The 16,065-nt window shown below is 38.7% G+C and overlaps 1 protein-coding gene across 12 annotated transcripts in view; it reads right to left on the reverse strand.

Annotated features, from left to right (window-relative positions):
- Positions 1–11,673: 11,673 nt before the first annotated feature.
- The window catches only part of FN1 (fibronectin 1), an 82,530-nt gene continuing 78,138 nt past the window's right edge, over positions 11,674–16,065 (reverse strand). For all 12 annotated transcript variants that reach the window (XM_072617518.1, XM_072617514.1, XM_072617513.1 and 9 more), the window contains 4 exons: positions 15,761–15,886; positions 15,133–15,239; positions 13,427–13,537; positions 11,674–12,472 (listed from right to left, as the gene is read on the reverse strand). In XM_072617518.1, the coding sequence (XP_072473619.1) occupies positions 12,389–12,472; positions 13,427–13,537; positions 15,133–15,239; positions 15,761–15,886 (428 nt within the window). In that variant the 3' untranslated portion in view covers positions 11,674–12,388. The remainder of the gene's footprint in view (positions 12,473–13,426; positions 13,538–15,132; positions 15,240–15,760; positions 15,887–16,065) is intronic.

Below are 16,065 nucleotides of genomic sequence, written 5' to 3' on the forward strand. Positions count from 1 at the left end.
ATATTGCTGCCTTCAGGGTCTCTCCACCCTCAGCTGTAATGCTTTTCTTTCATCATTCCTCTCATTTAAAAGTTATTAACCTATTTTTACAAGCATTTATTCCCTTTACCCCACCCCACTTCAATTGAACAATAAAAAAAGAAAAATGGAACCCTCATATAACAAATACACAAAATCTCTTATTGGCCACGTCCAAAATGTTTGTCTCATTCTGTATTTGAAGACCATCGTCTCTGTTAGAATGTGGGCTGCACGTTTCATCTCAGTTCTTCTGGACTGGTGGTTAAAATTACATTGATTGGGGTCTTTCAGAGTTGTTTTTCTTTATAACGGATTTGAATAAATTGTTTTAGTACTTCTGCTTACCCCTCTGTATCAGTTCATTGAAGTCTTCCTAGAAACTTTATTTTCTTCTGACACAATAACATTCCCTTGTATTCACATATAGTCATTTGTATAACTTTCCCAATAGGTAGAAATCCTCTTAGTTTCCAGTTTTTGGCTTTCACGAAAAGAGTTGCTATAAATGTTTTTGCACATGGGAGTCCTTTTCTTCTTTCTTTGATCTCCTATGAGAATAAGCCTAGTAGTGGTATAGCTGAATAAAAGAATATGTGTCATTTGGCAGAATAGCTCCTTCAATTTACATTACCACGCCTGTTTTCCCACAGATCCTCCAACATTTGTCATTTTCCTCTTTTGTGCTATTGAATTCCTTTATGCTTTGTAGTCTATATTAACTTTGCATATATCTTGTATGTACATGTGCATGTTAGTTAAGCATTTATTAAGGGCTTAGTATGTACCGGGCACTGTTCTAAACACTGGGGGTACAAAGAAAGGCCAAACAGAACCTCCCTTCAAGGTACTGACATTCTAATGGAAGAGAAAGCATATAAATAACCAGGTACATGCAAATACATGAATAGATGTCATTTGTCCTTTGTTTTCGAAGTGGACCAGTGACATCATGGGATGATATCTTGACTTGCATGTGAATTGGATTTAAATGAGGCAGAGTCACACAAAATCATCATCCTCACTCTCTCTGAGTCATCAAAATCTACTGGCAAGACAAGTCAGGACAACTGGTGATGGCCCAGGATGCAGTGGATGACCTTGGAGTCTTCTATGGCTAACCAAGCTCTAAGCTTACTTCAGCTGCCTTCAAAGCTCTTGGAGCAAATTGTTCTCATCCCTCCATTCTCGTAGATTAAAACTTGACAAACTCGGAATAAAAATCCCCCCTAATTCACCGATGGGTTTGAGATCTGTTGATTACCCCCAACCTAGTTTATTTCATCTGCCAAGATGGTTTACCAGAGCGTGGCTGCTTCCCATGCTATAGCTTCTTGGAGCCACGAGTGAGAGTTGGGTGGTAAGGTGGATGAGCAGCCCTGAAAAGGTTTGGAAAGTCCTCATACCAGAGGTGCTCATCCTTCCTAAACACTCTACATACCCATATGAATAGTATTATTCCTGTTTCTTTCTTGAGGGGACCAATGACCTCAAGAGAATGATATCTTGAATTGCAAGTGAATTGTATTTAAGTAAGGCAGGGTTGTGCAAAATCATCAGCCTGTCTCTCTCCTTTAGAGTTATCTGAGGCCAGTGGCAAAACAGAATGAGTGGTCATGACCCTGGATGCAGAGGGAAACCCTGGCTTTTTTAAGCTAAGATCTTTTTGTAGTTCTCCATTTGTTTGAGGCAACATCCATTCAGTGATTAAAGGCTAGGTCAGCATTCAAGTAAAAGATGATCTGGTTTGACTTCACAAAAGAATCAGTCTGGGAAGAGAAGACCCTCAGATTTTTCTCACTAGAACAGAAACAATTGCTATTTACACTCACTCTGAACCATCAAAACCCAAACAATGAGCAAGTGAGGCTTCAGTTGGGACCTATTATTGGCCAATTAGTGAAAGCCAAAGTAATTTGGGTTTAAAGGCATAGGCAAGTAGCTCCATTTGAATCTCAATGGGCTTTATCAAAGCCTGGTTTATCAGAGTAATATTTCAAGAAATCATAAATGAAAACTACATGAGATAAGAGTTACTTGTTCCAGTTTTTTAAGGGGGAAAATCAATGATAGAATAAATCGGGAAGAAAAAAATCTAATCCCCAAAGCCCAAGATATCTTAGGAAGTATAAGCAATCAAACTTTGTATTCCTTTGTACAGAGCACCTGCGTGTCAGGAAGAAAAAGGAAGAAGAGGGCATGAGGAGGGCATGAGGAGATAAAGGTAATCTGAAAGCATTAGCAGCTAGAGGACTGGGAAAACCCACAGCCACTCCTGTGGGTTTTGAAAGAAGCTAAGAAAACTGAGGCAGAGATCAGGAGGGACAGCATTCCAGACAAGGGGGGACTTGTGGTGTAAAGTTCCAGAGATGGAAATAGAATGCTGTTGGTCACTGACATCAGTCAGGCCAATGTATGTAGATTAAGTGTAAGGAAGGGCATAAAGTGTAAGAAGTATGGAAAGGTAGGAACGGGCCAAGAGTTTTAAATGCCAGAGGACTTTATATATATGATTTTGAAAGTAAGAGAGAACCATTCCATTTCCTGGGGAGAAAGAAAATCACCTTTGACAGCTGAGTGGGGGATAGATCAGAGCGAAGAGAGCCTTGAGAAGGAGCCCAGTCAGAAAGCTATTGCACTGGTACAGAGGAGAGGGGATAGGGTCTGAACTAGGATGGTGGCTATGTGAGTGAAGAAAAGGGCACACATACCAGAAACATCATGAAGGTATAAAGGACAAGAATTGGATTGGATAGAGAGGGTGACTTACAGTGAGGAATTGAGGACAATACTTAGTTTCTAAGCCTGAGTTACTGTGAAGATGGCAGCACCTTCAATAATAATAGTGGTGAGATTTAGAAGATGTGAGAGTGGAGAAAGATAATGAGTTAGAGGAGTCCCAAAGCAGAGCCTTAGGGGACATCCATGGTTAATGGGAGGAGATTGAGAATGTGTAGTTGGAAACATAAGAGAAAGGAGAAGTAAGAGAGATGAGTCACAAAAGTCGTGGGAAGAGTACACAGAAAAAAAATTGTGATCAAAAGTGTCAAGTGTTGCAGAGACAATAAGAAAGATGAGGACTGAGAAAACGACAAATTAGCTCATTGCTTTCTTTGGAGAGAGCAGTTCAAGTTGAATGGTGAGGTTAGAAGCCAGACTGAACAGGGTTTAGGACAGAATGAGAGGAGAGAAAGTTGAAGTAGCAGCTGTAGACTGCTTTCTCAAGGAGTTTAGCTGGGAAGGGGAGGATATCTAGGACAACAGTAGAGATGGATCAAGTGAGTCTTTTTGAGTATGGGGCAGATATGAGCATGTCATAGGTAACAGGGAAGGGAAAGAAACAGTAGAAAGGAAAATATTGAAGTCTTCTGGAAAAAATGAGATGGGATGAAGGATATATATATATATGTACACATATGTAAAGAGGTTTTGCTTTGTCAGGGAGAATTACCACTTATTTATGTGAGACAGGGGAGAAGGAGGAAAGAGAGGGGGAAGATATCTTAGTGATGTTAGATGAGGAGGAGGGAAGAAAGTGAAGTTCTTGGCAAAGGCTCTTTATAGTGAAGTATGAAGTGAGGGGGAGGGAGAGAGTCCTTGAGAGGAAGAGAGGCTTGAGGAAAAACAGGAAAGTTTGGAACAACTATTGTGGAGTGCGGGCTGGCAAATCACTTAGGTAGGAACAGAATGCTGCCTTGAAACAGCAAGGACCCAATTGAGACAACATAGCATAAATTTGTGGTAGTGGGCTGTCAGCATGGTTCCATGCTTTTCTCTATCTCTTTTCAGCAATATATCTATAGGAGTGAAAATGGGAGATGGTGGGAGCAATCCAGGGTTGGGACTTGCCAAGGAGTATTGGGCAATAGGACAAGGGTAAGGGTGCAAAGGAATTAGGGGTGGAGGGCAGTGTAAAGTTGAGTTGGTTCACCAAGGGTCTGAGATAGAGTCTTTGGAGGGAATGGAGTATACTGCAATCCAGAAGTGCCGTATTCCACAGACATTGATTGTCTTTGTCTTCTCTTCCAATGATACTAGCTTTAAAGCCAATAGTTAATTATTAATCAGTCCAATAGAATGTAAACTTCTTAATAGTACAGTCTTTTTTTTGCTTGTGTATCCCAAGTACCAGAACAATGCTTGATATTAGTAGAAGAAAGGCTCGTTAAATTGAATTGAGTGACTTCTCATCAAATAGGTGGTCAGCCTGTAGATGATGATTTTTAAAATATCATTTTTTGATGATAATCATTATTTTGTGGTATAATTGAGACTTGTGTGATATAGTGATTTCATATAAGACCCCAAAAGGCAATCTCAAAGGATATTGCATATAAGCCATATAAAAAATAGAAACTAAATGATTAGATTTTATTATATGATGAAAAGAACACTGTTTTAAGTCTAGAAATCATAGGATCATAGGATTTCAGAGTGGAAGGGACCTTAGAGTTAATCTCATTCAATCTGAATCCCTTTCTGGGGTCTGCCACTAACTAGCTGTGAGTCTGACTAGTCACAATCTGAACACCCTTTGTATCTGTTGTCCTAGCTATAAACCCAAGATAATAATGCTTGCATATTTTATGCCGAAGTGTTTTTGTAAGAGTCTGATTAACCAAGCTTGAACAATTTCCCCTTTTGATCTTTGCATTTCTAGCACCTAACACAATGACCCACTTAACAAATATTTATTAAATTTAATATGCTGAGCATTAAGTGCTCATTCAATTATTATTCGTTATATATGGATTCTAGAATTAGTAGCTTTATAAATAACTCTGAATTCTTTCAACTCCTTCTGCTCCAACTCTTCCCCCTTTTTCTACCCCAAAACTTTACTCCAGCAGGCAGAAGGCAGCGAAGTGGTACAAAGGATAGGGGCATAGAGTCAGAAAGATTGGTGTTTAAATCCTATATCCCATAAATACTAGCTATGTGACGTAGGTCACCTTACCTTTCTCAGTCTCAATTTCCTTATCTATCAAATGAGAGAATTGGACTCCTGGGATTTCATTTAGAGGGAGGCCACTTTCAGAGGGACTTCTAAGGTCCCCATCTGGCTCTCTATCTATATTTTGGAAGAGCTAAAGGAGTTGGCCTCCCTCCTACAAATGTTGAATTATATGAATCAGGTTTTGTTTTAATCTTGCTTTTGGCATAGGCCTTGCTTCATTTTGGCCCAAAAGGAGAGTTTCCAAGTAACACTGGGATGGAAAAGGGACATTATAGAAATAATGACTAAAGCATATAGCTTAAGAGGCAGGAAATTTATTATCTCAGCCATGGTGAGACACCGCACTGTTGTTTTTAAGTCATTTCATCTGAGTTCTACTCTGTGACCCCATTTGAGATTTCCATGGCAGAGATACTGGAGGAAACTGAGACAAACAAGGTTAAATGACTTGCCTAGGGTCATGCAGCTAGTAAGTATCTGAGGTCAAGATTTGAACTCAAGTCTTCCTGATTTCAGATTCAGTGCTCTGTTCATTGTGCTACCTAGTTGCCCCTGAGACACCACATGGAATGTTTTCTACAGTCCTGCATGGCTACTCTGAAATATTTTTAGAATTCTTACAACTCCAAAAGGATTGTAATTTGAAGTCTTTTGAAAGTAAAACACGAGGTTTAGTAATGATATCCCAAGTATTACATGGCAACATTACATTCCTTTGACAAATAAGAAAAGAAAAAAATCGTTTAGTCAAACATAGAACATGCCTTCAGATACTGAATTCCTAAGCACACTGAGGAACCTAACAAAGGCATTTCCTGATTGTACCTTTTGGACCCAAACTCATACTCTTTCACCTCTCTTCCTTATCATATTTCCTTCTCCTCATTACTTTGTATGGAATACAGTTTTTGTTGGCAATCCAAAATGAGTCACCTTATTTAAATTAGAACAGGGAGAGGATGTGTCCATGGAAATCCCTTCTTGCATTTGGGGAGTTCTTTATACTTTTCCAAGAGTATATGAATTCTCTCTGAGTAGGTCATCTTTGTGTTTATACTTGATCTTTAAATGTTCCCAAACATAAGAAGTCCCGAGAGGGGGTGTGTGTGTGTGTGTGTGTGTGTGTGTGTGTGTGTGTGTGTGTGTGTGTGTGTGTGTGTGTGTGTGTGTGTGTGTGTGTGTGTGTGTGTGTGTGTGTGTGTGTGTGTGTGTGTGTGTGTGTGTGTGTGTGTGTGTGTGTGTGTGTGTGTGTGTGTGTGTGTGTGTGTGTGTGTGTGTGTGTGTGTTTCCTGAAAATGGGATTTTATAATTGTTGCTTACTTCTTCCCTCAACATAGTAATGGCAACTTACTGAATGAGAAGCAATTTTAGCACTTCAGTGTGCTGATGGGATGTTTCTTAATCACTTTAATGAGTTTCATACAAATAGAAGTAAAATGGAATTTTCAGTGGAAACATAATTAAATAGAAAAGTAATCTCCTATACTTGTAATTTTTACCTGATCATTTCTTTCTTTTTTTAAAACTCTCCTCTGAAAGTGTATACCTTGGGATTCTAGGATATTATTATTATTGAAATTAATTTGCACAGTTCATTGGGGTCATTGCATCAGAGAGACTCATGGGTACCTGCCTACTAAATGAGGAGCTTTAGCATAAATCAAACCTGCACTGTGCAAAAAATGTACTTAGAATTATAAGATTTCTTTTTCTTTTTTTTTTTTTTTTAACCCAGAACCAACCCAGGAAAGCATTGCTTTGCATCAGAAATTTCTTTACATTCTGGAATTCTTTATCTGGCATTAAAGCAGCATTCCAATGGTAAAGTCTTATGTGTCAATGAGGAGCTGTTGCTTTCAGGCTGATTTGCTGATGAAAAAACTCTTCCAAAAAAAGAATTGGTTAGACATGCTGGGAGAAATGTGAAATGATGTGTAGAAATTCATTCTAAGTACTTTTGACTAAAAAGATGATTGCTCCAAGAACCAGTCCATAAAACCAGCTTTTACTATGGTGGGGGTCTCTAAAAGGCCATTTTAATTTGGTCTGTAGCTCTGGTTATTTAAATGGGGTCACTGACCCATTATTGGAGAGCATTCATTTTCAAACTGCACTTCACTCATTAAAAAAGAAGGAAAGAAATAAAGAATATGGATTGGCATTCTGGAAAGACAGCCTGTGTCATTTTCTGAAACAAGGAACAAGTTTGTGGTTGGTGGAGCAGAGAGGCAGACGTCTCTTGTCCTGTTTAATTCATTACAATCCCACCAGCTTTACCCAAAGTACTCTTTAGGGATATTTTTAACTTTGTGGTAAGGCTGTTAGAGAGGAACACAGCCTTAATCCAAAGTTGCTCTTTCATTAAGTTTGTCAAAAAAAAAAAATTTTTTTTAAATAAGGTGGAGTGTATCTTTTCAACACTAAGGGGAATAGATTGCCTCTTCATAGACAGAGTTAAGGCAGATCACTCTTCATCACCCAGATTACAAAACACATTCTTCGAACTGTTTTTGCTAGTTGTAAGAAAAGAGTTCTTGCATAGAGCCAATCTGGTCTCCCTTGTGACCAATGTCATGCTTGTAAACCTGTTGACTGAGTTTAAATGGGATATTTAAGAGAGGAAATCTAACTGGCTTATACACACAAGGAGTGAACACTGGAGCCTGGTTTCCTTCAGATAGCTGAGCCATGGACCTCAAGTTTCAAAGCTTTAGGTCACACCAATTAGTTCTCTGTAATTTTTATGAATCTTCATAACATTTGTGAACCATTTTGAAGAGTCAAGTACAGAGAGACAGCACAGTATAGTGAATAGAAGGTCATGCCATGGAGTCAATGAAGACTTTGGTTCCATTTGGGTCTCTGACATATGCTTGTTGTGTGACTATGACTAAGTCACTTAGTCTAACACTCTCTAGGTACCTACTAGGTAACTCTCTCTATGAATAGTTTTGGAGGACCCATACAACTATATATATGCATCCTTGGAGGATGAAGGATCCTCACCAAATTCCTACACTGATGAAATCACAGGGCCAGATGCCTTCCCCTTCCCTAACAAACTCTCCCCGTCCCATCCAAGGAGTACTTCTATTTGTCGTGACCATCATGCAGTATATGAATAGTTTCTCCATCTACCCTTTGATTATTCTTCTTTAAAGATTCCATGACTGTGTTGGGGGCAGGCATTGTTACATGGTGGTACATACAAAGAAATGTATTGACCAGTGTGTCCCATCAATCTGAGAATATAAATTTATAGATTTGTTCACTTTCTTCTTTTCTTCTGTTTGCTATTTCTGAATGCCAAAGGCCTACCCAACGTTTTAGAAAAAGCCTTCATTGAAGGTATATAAGACTGACAGGTCACCATCTGATGAAACTCTCCTTAATCCTCTCATTTTAGGATCATAATACTGAGAGGGAGCCTCTGAGGCCATCTTGTCCAATCCCCTTATTTTATAATTCAGAAAACTGAGACCCAATGAGATTAAGTGATTTGCCCATGGTCTCATAGGTTGTAAATGTCAGGTGAGATTTGAACTCAGGTCCTCTGATTCCAGAATTTCTATGCCAAACTGCCTCCCAGGCAATAATAAGCCTTCTCTCCTCAGACCTCATATAATGCTTTCTTTGCATCTCTTTCATCTCCTTATCATGTATCATTTTCTATTTTAGTTAATTGCTTATGTATGTTTTTATCACCTTTCTTGAACTGTAAAAAGACAAGGATCTCTTGGCATTGTTCTCTCCCTGGCCTCATTAAAAAAATATTGATGCCTTTTGTTTTTAAACCACAGTAATTTCCTGATATTACTTATCCCACCTCCCCCACACTGAGCCCACCATCATAATAAAAAACAGTTAAGTAAAACCAGTAGACCTAGTGAATGCATCTGAAAGTCTATTGCCTGTTATCTGGGAAGATGGAAGTATCTTATATCTGTGTTCTCCTACACCATGATTGGTCGTTATAGTTGGTAGAATGGTAGCAGCTGAACTGCCTTTTACACTCTGGTTTTTTTTAATGATTAAGAGATTTCATAACCTTTTGAGTGACTCTCTTGTGGTCAAAGTTTAGTAATTATAGGTCTGGTAGTCTAGGTTTAGAGTATATCTTACAGTCACCACTGGACATACGGACATGCTGCCATATTCTAGCCTGTAGTTGGACACCTTCAGAGGACATTTGAGATATCACTTGCCCAATTTTAGAGAAAACATTAATTTCCCTTCAGATTTCTCTAAATATACTTAAAAATGCTCATTTAAAGAGTGGGCATATTAGAAGAAGCACTAGACTGAGATTCAGGATCCAGATTTTAGGACTGTGTCACTAACTAGCTGTGTGACTTTGTTAAGTCACTTCCCATCTCTGGATGCCTATATCTTCATCTGCAAAACAAGAGTGACCAAGGGAGTATGACTAGATCTCCAAAGTCCTTTCTAGTTCTCATATTAAATTTTTTATTCTTGATATTTGGAACATAATTAGCTACTGATAAATATTGCTTAAAGTGGAAGTTATTACAGGTCAGTTTAGTTGTTTCCAGTTGTATTCGACTCTTTGTGACTCTTTTTTGAGATTTTCTTGGCAAAGCTACTAGAGTAGTTTGACACTTTCTTCTCCAGTTCATTTTACAGATAAGAAAATTGAGACAGACAGTATTAAGTCACTTGCCCAGTTACTCAGTTAGTAAGTGTCTAAAGCCAGGTTTGAACTCAGGTCTTCCTGAGTCTAGGCCCCACACTTTATCAACTGCACCACACCGTTGCCTCCAGAAGTCAGTTATCTCATCCTAAAACTTATATGGCAAACTCACTACAGTTTGAGACCAAATGGAAGGAGAATCAAATGCTAACCAGAGGTTTATATTTCTCAGTATAAAACAGCACAAATCTCAGCTGTACTAAGTAAGGCTGCTTTGGGTCAGGTCAAGTCAAGAGGCATTTTTTAAACACTTGCCAGGCACTATGATGAGTGTTGAGGATATAAATAAAATCCTTGCTCTCTAGGTGTTTGTATTCTAATGTAAATAACTAGGTACATACGAGACATATAGAGGAGATAAAAGATCTTTTCAGAGAGAGAAGCACTAGAAGCTGGGGGTAGGGTAGTGGTGGTGGTGGTGGTGGTGGAGGTGGTGGTGTAGACAGAAAAGCTTCCTTGGGAAGGTGGGATTTGAGTTTACATGGAAGTCAGAGAAACCAAGAGGCAGAGCTGAGGGGCCAGAGCATTTCAGATAGAGGGGGATAGCATGTGCACAGAGACAGATGGTGTTGGTGAGATGTCCCAATGCATAGAAAAGACTGAGGAATAAGGAGGCTGGAAAGTTAGGAAAGGCCAAGGTTATGAAGAGCTTTAAATGTCAAACAAAGGATTTTATATTTTATCTGGGGAGTAAGAAGGTTTGAAATTCAGTGAGTAAAGACACATCATTTTATGGTTGTTCAGTCGTTTTAGTTGTGTCTGACTTTTCATGACCCCATTTGGGGTTTTCTTGGCAAAGATAGTAGAGTGGTTTGCCATTTCCTTCTCTTCCTCGTTTTACAGATGGGGAAATGGAGGCCCACAGGATTAAGTGACTTGCCCAGGGTCACACAGCTAGTAAGGGTTCAAGGTTAGATTTGAACTCAGGAATATGAGTCTTCTTCACTCCAGGTCCAATACTTTAACCATTGTGCCACCTTGCTGCCCAACGGTACAGCACTGGTCTTACTATAATGGTTAGATGAAGAAATGTTTCACCTTCCTACCACTAGCCATAAAGAGAATGGGACCATGGTGGAGTGGAAAGAGTCAGAGGTCCTGAGTTGCAATCCTGCTCTGTTACTATTTATGCAACCTTGGAGAAGTCCTTGGAGGAAACTGAGTGATGCAGTGGATAGATTCTTGGGAATTCACATCTGACCTGAGATACATTTCATGTAATCTCTGTTTGCCCTCAGTTTCCTCAACTGTAAAATAGCATCTACCTCCCACAGATGTTGTAAGAATCAAATGAGATATTTGTAAAGCACTTAGCGATGTGCCTAATTCTTGTTTCCTTCCTTAATCTCTCTAGGCTTCAAGGTTCCTCATAAATAAAATAGAATCTCTATTTCTTTCTGGCTCTGATTCCCCATGATCTTAAGTTCTTTACACTTCCAAAGATGGCCCTTGAACTTGGCTTGGTAAATATTTAGATGTCAGTGGCAATTAACATTTTGCAATTATGGTTGATTATAATCAGTATGAAGGTTTGGAGATTATATCATTGAAAAGATATTAAATGACCAAGAGAAAAAAGATCAAGCTAAAAATTTATTTGAAAAAATCTATTTGAATATATTGTAGCCAATAACTCACTTGTCAAACTCAACACTGCTCCTCTTAAAGTTCTTAGTATATAGTTGGCATTCAATAAGTATTAATTTGATTAAAATAATATTCATGAACATTAAGTTTTAGTTTCATGGGGCTGGCAGCATCCTTTAGTAAATAGAGGCAGGCCTTGGAGCCAGAAAATCCTGGGTAAACATATGGCTTCAGATACTTCTCTTACCATTAGATCATAGAAATCTATTATTCTTAAATTCCCTTTGAGGCAATGATGCTAAGTTATTGAAGTTATTTTCAAGGTGTCTTAGTGGAAAGAGAAATACTTATACTTCCCCCTTCATTTCCTTGTAGAAAGGAGAAACTGGGACCACAGGGCTCTGGTTTGTAAATCTTTTATTAAAAGAGTTGTCTTTCCACAGTAGTAAAGCTTTGGCACTTACAGTATAAAAAATAATCACCAACCATCATTATACCAAATTCCTCTTGTCAATTGTGTACTAAGTGTCTCCAATACCATTTTCTTTTTCCATATTAAAAAAAACCCTGGGGGGGAAATTGATAAATAACAGGTAAGATAGAGCTATTGCTAGGAAATTACTAGAATCATTTAGGAAACAAAATTAGGACTGTGCATATTTTAAACATCACAGTGACGGGGAGATGCAGGGCCTCCAGGATCGCAGGCCACACAGTTAAGTGACAGCAGAAGTGTTTGGTGACTTTCCTATTTCTAAATTTCCATATGTCATTTCCGTTCACAGCAGTTTGGTTGGTTCCAGATGCTTCCCTATAATTGACCTACTTATCCTCAACCAAATCAGGAGTCAAAATGAATGCATTTAAAATACTGAGCGGTACGGAACACTACAGGGCAGAGCTGGCAATGCCCTGCTGCCAATGGTGAAGGAGAAAAGTCTTAAAACACTCCCAGGGTGATGCTGGTAGAAGCTGTGAGCTGAGCTTAAGCCGGGAAAGTTGCTCCAGAGCGGAAGGCTTTTGAATGTTTACCCTGAAAGATGGGTTTGCTAGCATCACTCCAGTTTGGACGGTGTCTCAGCGGAAAGTTGCTTGCTCTTCAGGGCTGTAGAATATTACTTTTCTCGGGAATCTCGTGAATTTTCTGTGTCTGCCTGTACATCCAAAGGCATGAAACACTCAATTGGGCAGTTGACATTCTGTGCAAATGGAAAAGGGGGAAAAAAAGAAGGTTAGTAACAAATATTATGAAAGGAAAGAACTACATATCAGGCAACCAGCAACTGAATTGAATTAAAATCTCCTTGAATTTAGATCACAAACTTCAGTACATACGTACACTCCACCCTGACTTACTTCTTTAAAATAAAAATTTATTCATTTATATAGAGAGTGATGGTTATGAGGAAGAATCTTACAAACAAAAACTCCTAGGGGACAATTCTAGGGTCTGCATCCTTACATGGTCATGTAACAGATAACTTACGTTCTATAGCTAATGATTTACAAAGCACTTTCTTTGAGCCACCCTATGAGTTAAGTAATGCAAATATTACCCCATTTCACAGATGGAGAACAAAAATTGAGGGAGAATGAGTGATTTTTCCAAGGTTAGGTAACTAATAAGTTTTATACCCAGGGATTAAACCCAAGACTTCATGCTCTAAAACCTTCCTCTTTCTTCCTTTCTTTACTCTTTCCCCTTTTCAACACTTAGTCCATAATAGTTCTAGTAATAATACAATAATATATATATAGCTATATATAGCATATATAATAATATGATAGCATATGATATATAATAGTTATATAACAATGAATAAATATGTAATAGTAATAATGATAAATATTAGTCATAGGAATTGTATCCTATAGTAATAGGATAATGAACAACATAATAAATAACCTACAATAGTAATATAATAGTAAAGAGTAACAGTAATAAAATGAATAATGAGTAGTGTATATGATAGTAATATAATATAATAAGTAGTATGTTATAAATAATCGTAATTACTAATAGCATATATAATAGTCATAATGAATAAAACAATAGATAGCATGTACAATAATACTAATTCATAGCAACAGTAATAAGGTAGAACCATACAAAAACTCTCGTGGGAGGCTGGAGGACTTATGGATATACTCACAGTATTTGTTCTCTGATGATATCTCTGAGAATACTGACTGTAGGAGTGGCCTGCTGAGCCTTCGGGTGCGGGCTCCACCCCAGGCCTGCGGCAGTTGTCACAGCGCCAGCCCTGTCCAAGCAGAGAGAACAGTGGGGTGAGGGGCTTTTGGATGGTGATGATACCACAATAATGATATGTGATAATAGTAAGTATGCTCCAAGGTCCCATCTGAAATTCAGGGCCAATGGAAAGAAGTGAAGTTTCTAAGGGAACCTCAGTATCAATGTTTCACGGGCACTCTTGTTCCTTTCACAAGGAAGCTTGGTGTGTCAGACATTACAGAACCTCCATGATATCTTTGTGTTCATGTGCTTTTCCCCCTCTGAGAATGATCTCCCTTGTCCTATTCAAATTCTACCCATTTTTTCAGGTTCCAATTCCAGCCTCACTTCCTTCAAGAAACCTCTCACAACTAGGTCACAGAAGAAACTTTTGACACATCGTTTGGGGTGAGTTTTTAATTTTACAAACAAAGAAAGGGAGGCCTAGAAAGGTGATATAACTTACTCAAGAGCACACAGCAAATTCATGGCTGAGTCAAGACTAGAATGAAGATGGGTTAATTCCTCATATGGCACTAATTTTGGCAATTCAACTTAAGTCAATTCAACAAACATTTATTAAGTGCTGTCTATGTTCAAGGCACTGTGCTAGGCATTGAGGATATAAAAGTAAATGTAAAACAGACCCTACCCTCAAGAAGCTTCCCTTCTAACAGAGAAGATGACATATACATATGTAAACAGACATAATAGATATACAAAATTAATAAAGTAGCTTGGGGATCAGGAAAGGTGTCATGTAGAAGGGGAATCTTGAAAAAAATGAGAGTTCACAAAAGGGAAAGGAAAAGGAAGTATATTCTAGTAAGGGGGGATTATCAATCCAAAGGCAACAAGATGGGCCATAGAGCTGGGTATTCAGAATAGTAAATAGTCCAGTAGGGCTGATTGTGAGGAGGGAGTAAGATGTAAGAAGACTGGAAAGACAGGAAGGGAACAGGTTGTAAAGACCTTTAAATGCCTTAAAACTGGAGTTTTCTATTTGATCCTGGAGGGAAGAGAGAGTCACTTGGGCCTATGAAGAAGAGGATGGAGTAACATGACCAGACTTTGGCATTAGGAAAATCACTGGTAGTGGTTTAGAAGATGAAATGGAGTGGGGAGGTAGGGAGGGAGGAGGGAAGACTAAATAGAGAACTATTGTATTAGGGGTAATGAGGGCTTGGAAGAGACTAGTGGTTGTGTGAATAGGGAGGAGGCTGTTTTTGAGAGATGTTGTGGAAACAAAAATAAGATTTGGTAATTATGACTAGACGTGGATATTGGCTATCCAGTTCAATCTAGACTTCTCGCTCCATCTCTGAGCTCTTCTTGTATTTCTAATCAATTCCACAGAGATGATCTCTTACTTTTAAATTTAACCTATTTCCTTCCTTTTTTTGTTCATTATAACTGGATTATAAGCTCCTTGAGGACTGAGCACATCTAATGGATCTTTTGTATTCCCTATAGCTCTTAATACAGGAGTAGACATGTTATTGCTTCTCAACAAATACTTTTTGACTGAGTGAAAGAGCATTTTCTTGCCTCCCTCATCATTTGTCCACAAGCACACTCCCTTCCCTCTAATTTGAGTCGTAAGGACATAATGCTCGCACGTACCTGCTGGCCACCAAAACACGTGCAGGAGCAGATTGCTCCAAGGTACTCCTTTTGCCACTGCTCCCCTACATGGTATGTCTTGCCATCATCATAGCACGTGGCCTCATCTGTTTAAAAAAACAATGCAGAAATATAAGCAAAACCCAGTTGAGAGATTTTCATTTTATCAGTGGCCACTGGACTCTGATTCAGCACTGACTTCTTGCCACCAGAAAATGGGCCTTCCGTGTGGCTAAGCTCCTTTACAGACTACCACATTCCAAAAAAAAAAAAAGAATCATATAATTAAATGGGATTAAATAGATGGGAAGTTGGAAGTCACTGGAAAAGTTGAATACAAAGACCAATTAAACAACATGGCTTCCATAGAACATTGCACTCTGTGTAATGCTAAAATCAGTGCTAAAAAGGGTTAAAGAGTCTCATAATAACCACAAATCATTTTTCATTTCTGAAGCTGGTCTGCTCCTTCTTAAATTACAAGATTAACAAGCATATTAGTTCCTCCCCCAAGGAGACCTAAAGTTCCCAATCTTTTCAATGAATGAGAGAGTGGTGGCAGTTATAGCCCAGCTCTGACAAATGGAAGTGCTTAACATGGCACTAAAAATTATCTGTTACTACGTACGAGGATCGCATTTGAATTCTCCTTTTCCATTTCCAAGACAGGTGCAGCTCATCATCTGTCCATTCTCTCCTTGGCGATCCCACTTGTCGCCAATCTTGTAGTTCACACCATTATCATGGCACCATTCTGAATAGATGCAAGTAACAAAAGGTGAGTATTATTTGCGACTGGTTCTCAGAACAGGAAAAATCACAGGGAGGAAGACAGAGTTAAAAGGAAATCTGTGATTATGGCTTGGTCCCAATTTCTGTGGATAATGAATCCCCTGAAATGCTCTCATTATTTGAAATCACGATGCATATTTC

This window comes from Notamacropus eugenii, chromosome 6, assembly GCF_028372415.1.
Source record: "Notamacropus eugenii isolate mMacEug1 chromosome 6, mMacEug1.pri_v2, whole genome shotgun sequence".
Taxonomy (NCBI): Eukaryota; Metazoa; Chordata; class Mammalia; order Diprotodontia; family Macropodidae; genus Notamacropus; species Notamacropus eugenii.